Consider the following 18,630-nt stretch of genomic DNA (forward strand, 5'->3'; position numbering starts at 1 on the left):
GTTTTCAACCTCAATACCCAATGCAGCTGCCATTTGCATAGAGATAAAATTGTCAGTTGCACAGTCATCAAACATAAATAATGCGGGCTGATCCTTGATTTGCCCCCAAGCCTTGCAAACCATTCTCTCTTTAGCATCATGACCTGTATTACCTTGCACATCAGGAACTGCATGAACATTTGCTTTGGTATGCTTGTCCTCGTGCTTTGGTTTGCGATCTGGGCATTGCCGAAACATGTGGTCTTTGCTACCACAAGAAAAGCATTTTCCATCCTTAGCATATTGCTCTCTTTGCTCCGGGGTTAATCCAAATTTGTTCTTTCTTGGGCCCTGTTCTTTATTTTCAGCTTTACCACCCTTGTAAGGCTCCCGGAAGTTCTTTTTAGGTGGCTGTCCACCCTTTTGCTGATTTGGGGCAGCCTTGTCCTTCACCTTGGAACCTCCTTGATCTTGCTTGATCTTGAGCATCAATTGCTCTGTAGCAAGGGCAGAAGCTGTGAGTTGTTGCAACGTATGTTTTGGGTGCAATTCAATACCCGATCTATAAGCAGGTTGCAATCCAGAACGAAACTTCCTCTTTCTTTCCTCCTCAGAGATTAGCATGAAGGGAGTCACTTCCAGCAACACTTTCCAGAATTTGTTCACATACTGTTGCACACTCTCATTATCTTTTTGTTCCAGCCTGTCCCACTTTTGAGTGAGAGTTTGCTCTGCATTGGGTGGCATGAACTGAGCATAAAACCTATCTTTGAATTCCTTCCAAGTAGAGATGGGATCCTTGGTGATCTTTTCGGTGATCCACCAATGGGCAGCAGTGCCTTTCAGAAACATACTAGCATGGCGCACCTTCGACTTACCTGCACAGGTGCGCCATGCCTGTCTGTGCGTGGTCTCGGAACACCAGTGTGGTGCTCTCTGCGGAGTCCAGTGAAAGGCATATGCAGGTAAGTCGAAGGTAAGCTCCTATGCAATCACCACAAGCATCACATTCAACCACGAATGACTTGTGCAAGTCAGGAACAATCAATACTGGACCACATATGATCGCATGCTTGAGCTGCAAGAAAGCATCCTGTTCCTTTGAAGTCCATTTGAAAACAGTTTTCTTCTTCGTGAGATCATGTAGAGGAGTTGCAATCATAGCAAAGTGCCTTATGAAACGCCTGTAGTATGAACATAATCCCAGAAAACTTCGTACTTGATGTACGTTTTGCAATTCGGGCCAATTCCGAATAGTCTCTATCTTTGCAGGATCCATTGTAACTCCATCCTTGGATACAATATGTCCCAGATAATGAATCTCTGAAAGGAAAAACTCACTTTTCTTGGCATTGACGAAAAGTTTATGCTTCCGCAACTCTTCGAACACTGTGACCAAATGAGTTCTGTGTTCCTGCTCATTCTTGGAGAAAACCAAGATATCATCAAAGAAGACTCCTGTAAACTTACGATGGGATCGGAATATCCTATCCATCATACGATTAAAAGTAGCAGGAGCATTGGTGAGACCAAAAGGCATTACCAAGAATTCATATAATCCGAAGGCTGTCCTGAATGCAGTCTTATGGACATCTTGTGGCACCACACGTATCTGGTGATAACCACTCTTCAAATCAAGTCTGCTAAAGCAAGCTGAACCATCAAGCTTATCCAAGATATCATCAATACGTGGAATAGGAAATCTGTTCTTGATGGTAAGCTTGTTCAAAGCTCTATAATCTACACACATACGGAATGATCCGTCCTTCTTTTGAACAAGAAGCACAGGAGAGCAGTAAGGTGAGGAACTGGGCTGAACCAAACCTTTCTCTAAAAGCTCGTTAACCTGCTTCATAATTTCTTCTTGTTGTGCAGCACTCACTCGGTATGCGGGTTTGTTAGGTGGAGAACTACCTGGCACAAGATCTATGCAATGATCTTCGGGCCTTTGGGGAGGTAGTTCACCTGGCAATGAGTCAGCAAAACAGTCTTTGAATGCATTAAGAAAATTCAGCCTATCATTAGACATAGCATCCACACTTTGATGATTTGGCACAAGACTATCACGCACAAAAATCAAGTACGCTGAAAGACTCTTTTTCATTGCTTTATTAATTTGGATGTGTGATACAACTGGGATGGAATCCCCTTCTTTGCCAGCATCAATAAAGTGCATGCGGCCTTTATGCATAAAAGAAATCATATTGGACTTGTAGTCTTTGCGGGGCTCAAGCCTATGATGCCACGGCTTGCCCAACAATACATCACATCCATTCAGAGGAGCAACTAAGAAATGCTCATTGTCAAGATAGCCCTGTATATGAATACGCAACTTCCCAATCAAAGGGGTAACCTGCACCTCTTTGCCAATAAATGCAGCTTCAGCTTCAATCTGAGGTCCCATGTTTTCAACCTCAATACCCAATGCAGCTGCCATTTGCATAGAGATAAAATTGTCAGTTGCACAGTCATCAAACATAAATAATGCGGGCTGATCCTTGATTTGCCCCCAAGCCTTGCAAACCATTCTCTCTTTAGCATCATGACCTGTATTACCTTGCACATCAGGAACTGCATGAACATTTGCTTTGGTATGCTTGTCCTCGTGCTTTGGTTTGCGATCTGGGCATTGCCGAAACATGTGGTCTTTGCTACCACAAGAAAAGCATTTTCCATCCTTAGCATATTGCTCTCTTTGCTCCGGGGTTAATCCAAATTTGTTCTTTCTTGGGCCCTGTTCTTTATTTTCAGCTTTACCACCCTTGTAAGGCTCCCGGAAGTTCTTTTTAGGTGGCTGTCCACCCTTTTGCTGATTTGGGGCAGCCTTGTCCTTCACCTTGGAACCTCCTTGATCTTGCTTGATCTTGAGCATCAATTGCTCTGTAGCAAGGGCAGAAGCTGTGAGTTGTTGCAACGTATGTTTTGGGTGCAATTCAATACCCGATCTATAAGCAGGTTGCAATCCAGAACGAAACTTCCTCTTTCTTTCCTCCTCAGAGATTAGCATGAAGGGAGTCACTTCCAGCAACACTTTCCAGAATTTGTTCACATACTGTTGCACACTCTCATTATCTTTTTGTTCCAGCCTGTCCCACTTTTGAGTGAGAGTTTGCTCTGCATTGGGTGGCATGAACTGAGCATAAAACCTATCTTTGAATTCCTTCCAAGTAGAGATGGGATCCTTGGTGATCTTTTCGGTGATCCACCAATGGGCAGCAGTGCCTTTCAGAAACATACTAGCATGTCTTCATCGCTAAAAGCAATGTCGAACTGTGCCACAAACGCTAGCACCTTAGAGGCATCATGTTCACCATGAAAGACATCAAATTTGACAGATTTATCACCTGCTTTGAACTCCTTGAGCTTCCTGGCATGAGGCTCATGGTCCTCTCTTTTTCTTTTCCCCTTATCCAACGGGGTAGCCCTGTCTGCATGGGCTCCATGGGCCGTCATAGAAGCTTCATGGGGCACGGTGGCATGTGCTCCACGAACTCGAAGCTCAGATGCATGTGACTTACCTGCATATGGCATGGTCTCTCCATGAGACAACTCAGAAGGCAAAATTTTCCTGGAAGCAGACCTGTCACCATGAGATACATATCTTGCATGCATGTGACTTTCGTGCCCTCCATGAGCACTGGCATACATATTTCTGTCAGGCTTAGTGCCTTGGGGAGAGGATGCATGACGAGAGGTGACAGTCACCTCTTCCTTTTGCATATAAGATTTCAGCCTCTGGGATGCAGGATCTCCATGCTTTAAACGAGGTGGATTTCTGAATTTTAGCTCTCCGTCATCCCCCTCTTTGATATCACCTTTGCGAAGGAGATAGGCAAGTGCCAACTCCCTTGGTTTCTTGCCCACTTCACGAGCCATAGATTCAAAGGTTACATCAACCATAGCATCTGCCTTCCTGGCTTCAATAGCACTTTGCAGATGAGGATCTTCATGCAAAAACTTCAATTCTTGCTCTTGAGCCTGCAAAAGTTTTCTCATATGTTCCATTTCAGCCCTCATAGCATCAGGGTCTTGTTCAAGCATAACTGTCTTTCCTGGAGACAGTTGACCTTTGGATTCACTATCCAGAACCCTTTCAAGAGGCTTGTGTCTACCTCGCAGGGCATCAGACCCACGAGAAGCACTAGAGAGACCCCTCGAATTTGGTACTTCCAAAGGGTTGCCTTGGCTGTCCATTGTGTTCAAAGTTTGCTAAAAGCGGGATGTCCAATACACAGGTTCGTTTCCCCACTAGGAAGAGGGAAACAACCGTGCTCTGATACCAATGAAACCGATCCCGTCAAGTGGGAAAGACTCAATTGGACACCTACACGTTTAATAGCACAACTTTAAAACCACAAATATGAAAGGGACAACTTAAAACAACTTGAAATTTAAATGAACAGAAATGGAAAGATGGACACCAGCACTGGGGCCGGAACGGGCCGACCCCCCCCTCAATATATGATATATTTATTGGGAGTATTTAATGAATACAATGCTCCATGGGTTCTGAGAACCAGATAATGTCCATGTACATATGAAAACAATACCAAACAAGTAGGCTCGGATTTCGATGATGAATACTCGAAGCAGTACGACCACTGGTGTGGTCCAATCGCTACGGTCCTGTGCTTTCACTGGACTCCGCAGAGAGCACCACACTGGTGTTCCGAGACCACGCACAGACAGGCGCTCTCGTACTAACGCCTTGCTCTCCCGATCTCAGCACCTTTGGACCGAGGTTCGCCCATATAGCTTGGACAACCCGGCACCGAGCGGGTGTAGGCCGAGCGGGACGACTCTTTTACCAGATTTAAACATTAAATGCTTTACTCAAATCTGAAAAATCACTTACTTGCAATTGGTTGATAAAAGACCAAAACTTGTGGTTTGCTGAGGATGAAACCACCCTTGATGAAGAAGCAGTTGCCTCGTGGTGAACCACCAAGACAAGCATCACCTCGAAAGACCACAACCGCCTGAGAGGATGAGAGAAAACAACCACTAGGAAGCACCTTGTTGCAAAGAGCCGGCTGACTGTAGGAGGAGAAACGTAGCCCTCAAAAGGTGGCAGCTGTTGTGCAGGGTAAGCAGCCACCTATTGGAGAGGAAGGAGGGAGTCGTGTGCAGCACAGCCGCCTGTAGACAGTTTGGCGCAGGCAGCAGCAGCATAAGTACCCCCCCTGCAGAATTCAACGCAGCCACCAGCAATATATTCAGCCGCCAGTAGAGACATGTGCAGCCTGTGTGTAGCACACCCGCAGTCTATGCTGGCCGCCTGAAGGAAAGGAGGCGCAGCCTGCAGCAGAGAAAACAGGAGCAGTCGCCTTCATGAAAACGTGTGCCAGACAGAGGAAGAGTCGCCGGTTCTCACGTAAGGTGGAAAACGATTTTTTTCTACGCTTGAAGGAGGCCCTTTCTTTTAATAAAATTAATGTGGAGTATAACTCCACGCTTGCATGAGGATGGGGGAGTTTGGGTAGGTGCTTTTGCCCACCCCCACACTCACTTAAATGGGGCTCCCCACCTTGGCCCCAAAGTGGGTGCCCAAAGTGGTGCCCACATTTAAATGAATGTGAACACTTCACCTTATAAATCAATGGGTTAGTATTTAAAACATTTAAAACAACATGTACCATATACTTACCACCTGTTCACATGCACTGAAACTCGTCAGAATACAGGGCAGACTTCACGACTCACTGGCAGGCGTCCCCGCTCAGTAAGTAACACGTCAGGCAGGCAAACACACGAATACATGTCATGCGAAAACAGTTTCAAACATGCAAAATATGTGTGCATGTGCAAAAAGTAACATGGACATATCTCCCGTTCATGGAACATGTACAAAATATTTGTCGGCACAAAACTGGCTCGACATAAAACATAACAACCTGGTCTTCCTATGGAGTGACAGTCCCATAGGTAAGACACAGTTCCAGGCACGAGTTTCCCTAGGTGTGACAGTCCCATAGGTAAAACACGGCACGAATTCTGGCTCTTCCATGGCGTGACAGTCCCATGGATCGAACACAGTCCAGGTCATACACGGGTGGCACTGATCTGGCTCCCGTCCATACGACACCATCCTGCTAACACACGGGTGGCACCAGTCTGGCTCCCGTCCATGTCAGCAAAATACTGGCCTCTTCACACGAGACACTGGCCTGGCCTCAAGTGAACGAGACGCAAAAATGTGGGAATGGACCAAATGGTCGGCCAATTGGTTACACATATCTTCCCGAAGTGATGCCAGCCACATGTGGAATGAGATTCAGAGGAGGTTCGGAAGAGTATCTTCCGTGAAGATAGTTGGAGGCGGATCTTGAGAAGATAATATCATTGATAAGATTGGGAAATTCACAAGGATCAAGAGGCAGCTTGAGGAGTATGGGAGCTCAATCAACAACCTGATCCATAAACTGCTTGGTAAGCTGCCATCATCCTTTGACTCTTTCAAAGATCACATTTATTTCCGTGATCCTCTCCCCCCTTTTGAGGAAGTCGTGAGTTATCTCCACGACAAGTGCATGCTTTGCGGAAAAGGCAAGTCAGAGTTTGCTTTTGTTGCCTCTAACAAGGGCAAGAGCAAAGGCAAAGGCGGAAAAGGGAACTCCAACAACAACAAGCAGAAAGTCACCACAAAGTTATCTTCTAACGACGACGATTCTGACAACAACAAGGGTTCCAGGATGAAGGAATCTTGTGAGTCTTGTGGCCGACTTGGTCATTCTGAGGCCAAATGTTTTGCCAGACAGGCTGCTTCCCGCAAAGCTAAAGCAAAACAGGAGTCCTCCTCCGATGGCTCAGACACTTCACCCACGACAGATGGTTCAGATACTTCGCCAACGACAGAGGAGGGTACGAAGTCTCATGCTAAGATGGCTTTTCTTGCTGTCTATGATCCCCCTGTTCTTTCATCTTCACAAGAGCAGGATGAGTCCATCCTGGTGGTCACAAAGGGGACTTCTGATTCAGAAGTCAGTGCCCTATCCGCAACAGAGGATTATTTACAGGAGTTTCTGATAGAGACCTTATCAGTTCCTCTAATTCCTTTGGATGAGTATCTCCCTTCCCTTGTGTTGTTTCATGCCGATGCTATTATTGCAGATTTTCTCTCGTCTCTTTCAGAGGAGGATAGTGGTTCTTCTACTCGGCATGTGCATGATTTTGCCGAGATATCCTCACATATTCTCGAGCTTCCTACTTTGGCAGTTGCTTCTCCTTCCTATGTTTCAGAGGAGGCATCTTCCACTATCTTGGAGCCTGTCCCTACTTTGAACCTGACAACTTCTACTATCACTGATGATCAGTTTGTTCCAATGGTTGTTTCATTTCCTTCTTCTTTAGAGGAGAAGTCTACTTCGGTCCCAATACTTGTTGCAGATGGAGAGGAGGTACCATCTATGGTTCCATCTCCTCAAGGCTTCTCTCTTCAGATTGACCCTATTGTTTCATCTTCAATATCTTCTCGATCTTCTCGTGGCTTCTTCCGAAGACCTTCTTGGTATTTAGATGTACCATATCTCCGCAAGCTTTGTGCCTTTTATGAGGAGGTTGTTCCTTCAGACTCTTTGGAGGTCTTTCTTCAGCGTGCTGAAGTTGGTCCGCCCATCTGGCGCTGAAGAGGAGGTGTTGGCATTATCATCTCCAGATTGGGCATATATGTGCATATTTCATGCTGCATCTGGCCAGATTTATGAGGCCATGCATTCATCTTATTTTAGATATTTTTCTGCTATTTTTGTCTATTTTTTTAGACATTATTCTAGTATTTTTTGCATAGTCGGCCAGCCCACTGTTTTATACTGGCCGACTAGTTCTTGTCCAACCTATAAATAGGTGGCTTGGGTTAGCATCATTAGCACATCATTATTCAGCCATTGTTGTTGGTTGTATGCACCTACGGGCAGCCCTCGTGCTCTACTTCAGCAGATAACAAGTTTTCTCCTTCAGTTCTTTTGCACGTGTGTTTCTTTGCAAGATCTATTTGCTGTTTTTTCTGATTTACAGCCATTCTTTCAGACACATGCTTAAAAATGAAGCAAAATGTTGTCTTTCTTGATGGGCCTTGAGAAAAATGCCCAAATAATGGGGCCATCATGCTTTCACCCCCACATACTAGAGGCCACCCCAGAAGCCCACGTCCTGATTCTCATATGCTGACAAGATTATTCAGGTTGGGTCAACATTTGTTGAGACCTTGGTCTCATGCTAAGTAAACTCAAAGCCCAGCACCCATGCTATCCTAACACATTTACCTCGATACACACAAATCCCATAGTGCCCATACAGCAAGGCAAGCAACCTTGCAGAGGGCAGGCATTAACTACACACATCAAGGCACCCGTCGTTACGCTAAAACTGGCAATCTTCATGCCATCTGCTGGTAAACGTTGCTAGAAATTTTTTGAATGCTGACTGGCGTTCATTCCCATGAGGCAAAAAATCTGACCATTCATGTTCCAGCTTTGGCAGGCACCAGCTGGAGGCCCCATCAGCATGCCTTGGGTGAGCACCTCATATGCATAAAGGGAAGGCAACCAAACCGTCGCAGCAATCAAACAGCCATGATTTCACAGCTGATGCAACACATACATGTGTGTATCCAGCCTTAATACTATGAAACATTGCTTTATAAAAATAGTTAAGGTCTTCAGGAAAAGGCAGAGTCTTTAAAAACCAAATGTCCAAAATGCTATAACATCTTTAGCTAATTAAAGGAAGAAGATAGGGAATGTCCCATACCTTGTTGTAGAATACAGAATATGCAAGACTGCTAATGCTGACCGTGTGGTGAACAATGTTGGAATAATCAATGTGTGTGTCGAAAAGACAACAGAAGAAATCATATATGAAATACGCCAAGCTCACTGTCATTGTCAACATCTGTGTTTCAGAAAAAAAAAGGAGCCAAAGCTTGTTCAGAACCATTAAAGATCCTCATTGGAATTGTCCCTGTATGAAAGAAGAGCCAAAATTCACACATCTTCCCATGCACACAATAAAACCCATGCTGTGGATACACAATTAGCTCAATCTGCCATAAGAGAGGCCAATGGCACAATACAAAACAGTCAATCCATGCTAAGTTGTGTTTAGTTGTAAATTCAGGGGGTAAAATATTGAAATTTGCCTAGTAAATTTCAAAAGGAATCAGCACACATCCCATGACCCACAAGAATTCAAAGTTCACTTTGTGATTGGCCTTCTATGCTTCTGCAAATCTCCAATAACTGAAATATAAACTAGCAAGTTTGCAGACAAGGAAAAAAATTTAATAAAGATGATTAAGCTCTTAGAAGAAGAGCTTGTCAGCCACATCAAGTCTAAAATAAGCCGTGTGCTAGCCACAAAATACAATTCAGGCCAAGAGTGTTGGCCTTGCATTCCAATGATTGTTGCGCTTTGCTTGGCTCCAAAGAGCAAGAAGGCCTAGCAAGAATAACAATATCAGTGACAAAATTGACCTCAGCTTCTCATCAAGCCAGTTAACAAACATGAAGTTGCCAGTTTAACTCAGCCCAAAAAGGTGCTCAGTTAGTAGATAATTGAGGATGATAGTGTCAATTTGATACAAAAATGTGTCGCAAGAAAGTAGATGCTATCTGAATCACACTCCAATAGCTGGAGCCTTGATTCTTGAATAGATTTGTGTGCCTCTCTCTCTCTCTCTCTCTCTCTCTCTCTCTCTCTCTTGGGGCTTTAGTTCGGCAGCATTATGTCTTTTCGTCTATTTACCAATTTTTTTGTAACACAATCTCTTTGTAATCCCTTATGTCTCATAGACCTTATGGTCTTTTGAAGACATTTAATATAACTTTCTTTCTTCTCTCTCTCTCTCTCTCTCTCTCTCTCTCTCTCTCTCTAGTGCTAGTGCGAGGGCACTTATAAAGACCGTGATCCACCCGCCGAGTTCAAGTCCCACCGTTGGTCGTATATGGCCTCATGTTGCATTCTACCGACATTAACACCTCTCTCTCTCTCTCTCTCCCCCCTAGAGGCAATCCCTGAAGAGATCGTCATCTCCTGAAAAGTCGCAAGAGCATTTGTGAGCCCAAAAGGTAATACAAGAAACTCATAATGGTTATATTGAGTATGAAAACCTCTTCCTCGGATATACATATCTGGCAATACCTTGCAGCCTAGTTGATGGTTTAGCAGACGTTGGGTCTACATCATCCTTGCATTTGGCAATCCTCCATCAATCGTCTACAGTAAGTTTTCTGCATTGTAAAAGAAGTTCTCCAAAATACTCTTGCTTGCGGGAGGGGCCCTTAAGTGGGTAAATTGGGACCCAATGTCATCTCTACATTCTCTCTCTCTTCATCCCTCTCTCTTGTGAATAAAAGATTAAAGGGGGTTGCTTCATGCTCACTAACATAAAGGTATAAAGAAGGTCATGCTGTGCATTACACGATCATACCCGTTGCATGTTACATTGGTATCAGAGCTTCTAGTTGTGACCCAGCTTGCGAAAGAATCAAAGGTTGGGTCCTGCCTCGGGAGACAAAGACAGCCTACATCAGCATATCAAAGCAACCCCCCTCACTCTAAGCAGGGTAAAGAGGGAATAATGGAGCAATACAAAAAGAAGCCCAAAATATTCAGATTATGGGGGATATCCCGGGCAAAGAACCCATGACTACAAAATATTCAAATTTTTGGGAACATCTCTAGGCACAGAACCCTTGACTCAATATTCAGATTTTGGGGGACATCCCGGGCAAAGAACCCTTGACTCAAATAAAAAAGGGATAGAAGCCAAGGAAGAAGAGTCTCCCCTTGATGCCGATGAAGATGCTTTTGCATTGTCGTTTCCAAGCCAATGTGACTTGGGGCTCATGCATATTTTTGAAGGAAGATACTATCAATGAAGCCCATGATCCTGAAGAAGATCCCAAAGTTGCAACAACGGGTGTTGTAGTGGCCTGGATCACATTCATGGTGTCAAAGATCAAACAAGTCATGCATGTGAAGGTGTTCGATGAAGACCATGTGAATTACTTCACGAAAGAAGGATAAGATGTAGCCCATGCAGTAAAGAAGAACTCATCCAAAATGGAGCTCATGCAAGAAAGAAAAATGCAGCCATGTGTAATCTTATGGTGGCTACTGATGGAGGCAGCAAACGCTTGATGGACAGCAAGAGTGGGCAGCCAATAGGGTATAGAAAAATGCATAGAATCAATGTGGACAAAAAAAATGCAGCCCTGATGATGATGGAAGCACAATGGGCAGCCAACGGGGTACAAAAAATTGGCGTGGACAAAGAAACGCAGCCCCAATCATGATGATGATGGCGATGGTAGCATCAAGACGCAGAAACCCTAAAAGTGCAAAAACACTAAAAAATGCAAAAACTCTAAAAACGTAGAAACCCTGAAAGCGCAAAAAAGTAGATGAGCATGATGGCATGGAGAAAGGGTTAGCCAAGCATGAACATGGTGGGATGGAAAACGTAGGTAAGAGGTGGATAGGGTGGCTCCAATACCATGTTGAGATTACATGGTGCTTGAGAGAGAGAGAGAGAGAGAGAGAGAGAGAGAGAGAGAGAGAGAAGAAAGAAAGCAAGATATATTAAGCGTCTACTAAGACCCAATGAGCATGGGGCTAATGAGTATGGCCGAGAGGTCTCTCTCAACTACGTCACGTGGAAAGGTAGCTTGATGGCAGTGGAGCATGTCTTGGATCTGGAGCTGATGAGGAAATTATGGCCGATGTCGGAGAGGCCACAAGCGTCGGGCACGCTGGAATGCGGAGGCTCGGTCCGAGGTAACTCCTCTCGAGCGAGGTGGGTCCAGAGCAGCCCAAGATGGGTGTCACCATTTGGGCACCCAATTGGTCCACACGTGCTCTCATTATGTATGTACATTGGACTGGCGCCCATGGCAATTGCATATGCCGGGGATTGATGCCACTCATGTGATACTGTGGATTTGGCTTTCGGTTGGGACTTATGTAAGTGTGTACATGCCGGGAAATGCCCGGAGGATTGGTGTTCCATTGGGTCTGGTACCTCATGTACTTGCCTGGAGCACATCTATTTTGGTATAGTTTCGTAAACGGGGATTGTCCATACCAATGCTGCATTGAATAGCATCTTTATGTGCTTGCTTGCAATTGAAATTGCATGTTATTTTCATGCTTGCTTGACCAATGTGTAGTTCTGGGTAAGGGAACGCCCACCCGTGACCCGTGCATGTGAAATTGTTTGCTGACATGGTTATGTGGCATGTGACAGGTGGTAAGTATTGGTCATAAACCTAGCCTTAGGAATTAGCACTAATTTATAAATGAGTGTGTACACACTTCATTAAGTTTTGGACGACCAAAACTCACTTATAAGTTATGACCAGCCTTGTGTTCGCACACACTGATGTCCCGAGGTGGACAAAACCCAATGCCCACCACCCAAATCTTATTCCCTTTGTACAAAGGGAGTAACTAGGCATGTGTCCGTTCTAGCTTGCACCACAAGGCACTTGTCCTCGCTACTTGACACCTAGAGTGGACAACTCACCATCTCTCTCTTCCCTCTCTCTAGAAGTAGGCGCCCCATTCATGAGGCCCCTTTGGTTGTATTTTCTGCACTTTTTCCTTTCCAACTCCATATGCCCAACTCCATATGCAAGCTTGCTTGTGTGTTTTCCAAGCTTACAAGAGTGTTTCCAGGTGGTGTTCACTCTCCCACACACTCCTAGTGAGATTGAAATTCAGTAAAATCGCTCTTATTTTTACTGTAATTTCTAGTCTTTTTGCTAACAACTCTAATTTCAGCCCTCTTTTCTCTAGTTGAACCATAGGGGAAGCTTTCCCAAGGTTCCCTTATCCTCTGGAAGACTTTTGTTGCAAAGAATCGCGACAGATTAAAGATTTAAACACTCCAAACACTTCCATCGCGAAGACTTCCGCTGTCATCGACTCTACTTGCAATTCGTAAGCTTTGATACTTAAATATGGAAGCAAGTGGCAGGAGGGAGAAGCAGGACTCCATGTTCACATACCCTGTGTAGTGTTAATTTGTCCTACGTGCTCTCTTGCAGTTTGTTGCTACCATGTGTTGGTGCAACCATCGTGAAGACTTCCGCTGTCATCATCGACTCTACTTACAATTGGTAAGCTTTGATACTTAAATATAGAAGCAAGTAGCAAGAGGAAGATACAGGACTCCATGTTAACATACCCTGTGTAGTGTTCTCTTGTCCTACAAGCTCTCTTGCAGTTTGTTGCTGCCATGTGTTGGTGGAACAATAGAGAGCAGATGGTAAGGAACATGGACACTTGAAAAAGTAGTGTGAAGTAAGTCTACATCGACAACCACATTGTTTGCAATACTGTATTCATATGCATTGGTATGAAAATCTGGTCAGAAATACCCATGACACTATGTACTTGATTCTCCCAAGATCAATATACTTGATTTGAGAGAGGAACCCTCCGTTTCGACTCATTGTGGGTCTCTTGTCAATTCAACAAATTACTTCTTGTATTGAGCATGGTGTCCATTAAATTTTGGTGTATTTAAGTGTATTGATTAGCATTGTGTTCAACCAAGTTACAATGGGCCCACACGATCCACTTAATGGGTGTCCACCTCTTGGGTCCGGAAGAGATTCGTGATGGTTGGTTGGCGAGCAGAGCTCAAGCAGAAAGAGCCCTAGGCAATGCTAGTCTGGGATGCCATGCTGCTATGCTGTTGATGATCTCCCATCTCTGACAATTGCCAAGGAACCAGGCCTCTACCGGGAGAGTCAGCGGTCAGGAGAGACTCTATCCTGCAATGTAAGGAGGAGTTGTCAAATCCCCACTAGATCTCCTCTTGATCGTTCCTGGTTCGAGACTCGAATCCTACAAATAAACAAACAAATAACAAGGGGGTGCAGGCCTGACTCACCTCCCAACCATGACAGCCGTGGGCAAGCCCACAGTCTTGGCTGTCCCCACCGAGCCACGAGTTGAGCTAACTAGGTTCACGTACCGACCAATCTCCTCCTCGCGACGTCCCATACCGCCACGAAGCTACCCTCGCGGGCCTCGAGATTGCTGCCGGCCTCGGCTACGTAAAGCACGTACACGTCTGCACTAGATCCAAGCTCCAAGACCATAGAGCTCTCACAAACTCGCGAGAATCTCTATATGACTAATGACTAACCTTGGCCACCCTTTTATAGGCTCTTGGCCGGTCATCGAGCGTCCACACTTGGACGCCCGCCCGTCCATACTTGGGTGCCCGCCCGTTAGTCTATCCGTAACTTAGCTCGTCAATCAGCTTGCCTAGCTCCAAGCTTCCCCAAACCTCGAAGCTAGTCTTGTGTGCGTGTAGCACACGATAGATACACGTTGTGCACATGACATACTCCCCTTCCTCTAAGAGCTCACTAAAAAGCCAGGGCAATCTCTCTGAAGAGTAGTTAATGTCTCCCATGTAGCGTCCTTCTCAACACGATCCTTCCACTTGATCTTGTATTCCGTGATAAGCGTATTACACAATCTTCTTTCATGAAATCCAAGAATCTTTTCAGGTTCGTGCGGAACAAATGTCATGTCCTCGACATCTATAATTTCTTGAGGAGTAACTAGCTAATCTGTTCCACCCAGTACTTCCTTAAGTCTGCTGACATGACATACAGGATGAACTTTCACATGAGAAGGCAAATCCAATTCATATGCAACTGAACCAATCCTTCGTGTAATACGAAATAGTCCACAGTATCTAGGGGATAATTTCGGAGATCGACCTGTCTGTAAAGTCTCGTTATTTCAAGTGATAGGCTGATTTGACTTACGTCCACGACCTTTCAATAAGTCGGCCATCTGTAGTGTGAGCTGAGAGTACTCCCGCACAGATTTTCGAAGAAAAACAACAAAACCGAGAAAAGAGCGAAGTTGTTTCACTGTTCGCGGTATATGCCAATCCAGAACCTTCTGAACTCGGTCATAGTCAATGCTCAATCCATCTCTAGTGATCTTGTGTCCCAAGTAAATGATGTCTGTCATCAAAAACTCACATTTACTTAACTTAGCATATAGTCGATTCTATCTTAAAATAGATAAGACAATCGTGAGGTGTCTAACATGATCCTCAAGAGTACAACTATATATCAAAATATCATCCAGGAACACCACCACAAATTTTTCCAAATGTTCACGAAAAAGATCGTTTATCATTTGCTGGAAAGTGGCTGGAGCATTGGTTAACCCAAAAGGTAATACGAGAAACTCGTAATGGCCATACCTAGTCCGAAAGGCAGTTCTTTCGACATGTCTTTCATGAATACGTATCTGGTGATAGCCAGTACGTAAAGCTATCTTCGTGAAATATTTCGCTCCTGCTAACCAGTCAATGAGATCATCTGATCTAGGGAGAGAATAACGGTTCTTAATTGGCAGCTTGTTCAATCTCTTGTAATCTATACACATTCTCCAGGTATTGTCCTTTTCTCCTAAGCAACACAGATGCACCCTAAGGTGATTTACTTACACGGATCTAGCCCATCCTCAGATAATCTTCGAGTTGTTTAGCCAACTCATCTTCCTCAGCTTGGCTCGTCCTGTAAGGTGTAATACTGACAGGATGAACACCAGGGATCAAGTCAATACGATGATCTACTGCCCGTTCAGGTGGTAAACCCGATGGCAGTTCCTTAGGAAGTACGTCTTGAAACAAATCAAGTATCTTCTGTAATTCTTTGCTTTCAAACACACTTAGTTCATTGACATCCATGGAAGGTATGAGAAATAAAGAAAGTGCAATCAATACACAATGGAAAGCGGTATACAAAGAAGAATCCATTATATTTCCAAAATCAATTGTATTTACAAGAGGTCCCTGAGAGGGATGAATACAATCACCTAAAATACTATACTGGGTGTCTCTATGCTGAAAAGAAAAAATATGACTAGACCAATCTATCTGGACTTGAAGAGTTTTAAACCACTCAATCCCTAATAACAAGTCTACATTTTCTAGGTGCATACCATAGCATTCCAGAGTATCTTTGTAGTCCTGAATCTGGATTGGAAGCATCTCCACCTTTCGATTCCATACTTGCCCTCCCGCAGGTAGGCGTACCTCATAGGTATGATCGCTGGGTGTCGTATCAAGACTCAATTTCTGCATAAATTTGTAGTTAACAAAGTTGTGTGAGCTGCCAGGGTCTAGAAGAATGTAAATCTTATGGCCATTCACTTCTCCATAAACGCGGAGAAGATCATGCAAGCCAAATACTTTAGAATTAAACAGACAATCAGAACATGTACTAGGACGAGAAAGTACATTAATTGACGTACCTATCAAAGACAACTGGTTAGCTTACCTTTGGCTTGGGTCCTGCGTTGGTCTTTGCACCCTTTTGCTTTGGGCACTCATTACGCATGTGTCCTTTTTCTTCGCAAATAAAACAACATCCTTCCTTCTTGAGCTTTAAAGTCCTAAGGAGTCGTTTCTTCTTCGCTGGTGTCGAACTTGAATTCTTCGAAGGTTGGTCCGAAGACTTTCCTTCATACGTGTTAGCCATAAGCGCAGAGAACTTTCGTTTATGCTTGTTCCCTTGCTCGGTAACAGGTTTCGACTTGGAAGAGACCATTGTATCATCATAGATACGAGCTGAATGAATGGCTTCGTCCAATGTTTTGCATTTGTTATTTTTAACATGTAAACAGTATGAGTCTAGTAAACCAGCTACGAAGAACCCCAAAAGAGTAGTGGGATCCATCTTTGTAGCTTTCATCTGTAAGTCCCTAAACTTCTGGAGGTAGACCTCATAAGTGAGGTGAGACGAGGTCATGGTCAAAGCTGAAAACCGGGCAACATCATCATAATCATCCTCTTTCTTCAGGAATTCCTTCTTGAAGACGTCTTCGAATTGTGCCCAAGTTGTTGGCTTAGGGTTGAGTTCCTTCCACCAAAGCAAAGCTTTGCCGGAGAGGAAACTTGCTGCTAACTGGATCTTTTTTCCATCATCATATGGATGAAACTGAAAATGGACCTGCTACTTATGTAGCCATGTATCCACGATCTCCTTGGTACGCTGCTTTTGCTCACTCCCGAACGGTTCCGGAGTAATGTTGGGGCCTAAAGCGGAGGCCAAGGTATCCATACCCGAAAGAGTACAGAGGGTAGTGGTCAAAAGAGAGATGGAGTTCCGCAAGGCTTACATCTGGGCGGCAATTTGTGCCTGACGTTCCGAAGAAGAAGCTTCAATAGCTACTTTGAACTCTTGGAAATCTGATTTTGACACATAATCGTCAAAAGATCGGCATCAGTACCTTCCGTAGCCGGCATGCCTTCGCGTTCGACAAGGGCCTCCAACTCCGATTCTTGGGTCGACATCGTGAAGAGGATAAGTAGAGAGAAAATTCGATCTTTGCACAGTAAAAGTGCAAGGGACCTTGAGAGCTTGAGAGCTTGAAAACTTGAGAGATGTGTGGCAAGAAGCCCACTTACGGGGTTTATATAACTAGCCCCAAAAGCTACTTGAGCTTTTGCTTTTGCTTTTGCTTTTGTGTTATATATATATATATATATATATATATATATATATATATATATATATATTCTGTTTTCTTTAAAATAAAAAACACCACCTTTAAACGTGGAGGGTCTTTTAAACTTTTTCTTTAAAAAAAATTAATCTAAAAAATATCAAAAGCATCGAATGCTTTTGTGTTTTTTTTTCTCCATCCCTCCCGGATTAGCGCCGCCTGCTGCCTGTCTGCAGACGTCACCCACGCTGCTGCCGTCGCCGACTGTACTACCGGTGCTTTCACTTCAGCCTACGCCTGCGCCAGCCTCGCGTAGGCCTGGCCACAAGGCGGCGTGGGCCTGGGCGCCTGCCGACCTGGCCTGGGCAGCTGCGTAGGCCTGGCCTGGGCGCCTGCATAGGCCTGGCCTGGGCGGCTGCCCGCCTGGCCTAAGCGCCCGCCTACAAAGGCTTGGCCGACTGCCTACGTAGGCCTGGCCTACTGCATGCATGCGCCTCCAACAAGCACACGACCAGCCTACACTTGCGAACTTGCAACAACTAATCCATCACGTCTCTCGCTCTCGCTCTCTCTCTCTCTTTCGATCCAAAAGCAACCATGCTTTTTTTTTCTATTTTCTCTCTGCTGCAACTGTTTATACATTTCAAAACCATCTTTCCTCTTCTTTGCAAAGCAAACAACCCTTTCTAGACCACAATCGCTATCATGACAGGTTCTTATGATGAAAAAAAAAACAAACATACTGAATCTGAAAACAGCAATATGCACAGAAAAAACAGCAAGCTTCTTGAACACATACCTTTCTTCGACCTCATCTTCTCTACCTACCGACTTGCTAATAAACAAACAAATAACAAGGGGGTGCAGGCCTGACTCACCTCCCAACCATGACAGCCGTGGGCAAGCCCACAGTCTTGGCTGTCCCCACCGAGCCACGAGCTAAGCTAACTAGGTTGACGTACCGACCAATCTCCTCCTCGCAACGTCCCATATCGCCACGAAGCTACCCTCGCGGACCTCGAGATTGCTGCCGGCCTCGGCTGCGTAAAGCAGGTGCATGTCTGCACTAGATACAGGCTCCAAGACCATAGAGCTCTCACAAACTCGCGAGAATCTCTATATGACTAATGACTAACCTTGGCCACCCTTTTATAGGCTCTTGGC

General features: G+C 44.7%; 1 protein-coding gene across 6 annotated transcripts in view; it reads right to left on the reverse strand.

The window, feature by feature from the left end:
* LOC147619158 (uncharacterized) overlaps positions 1–18,630 on the reverse strand; it is a 36,181-nt gene that overhangs the window by 15,912 nt on the left and 1,639 nt on the right. For all 6 annotated transcript variants that reach the window (XR_015262033.1, XR_015262034.1, XR_015262035.1 and 3 more), the window contains exon 2: positions 8,728–8,868. Coding sequence is in view for 3 of the 6 variants with exons in the window: in XM_086774334.1 (XP_086630460.1) it covers positions 8,728–8,868 (141 nt within the window). In the remaining 3 variants the exon portion in view is untranslated. The remainder of the gene's footprint in view (positions 1–8,727; positions 8,869–18,630) is intronic.

This window comes from Cibotium barometz, chromosome 34 (assembly GCF_041138505.1).
Source record: "Cibotium barometz isolate CiBa-2024 chromosome 34, ASM4113850v1, whole genome shotgun sequence".
Lineage (NCBI taxonomy): Eukaryota > Viridiplantae > Streptophyta > Polypodiopsida > Cyatheales > Cibotiaceae > Cibotium > Cibotium barometz.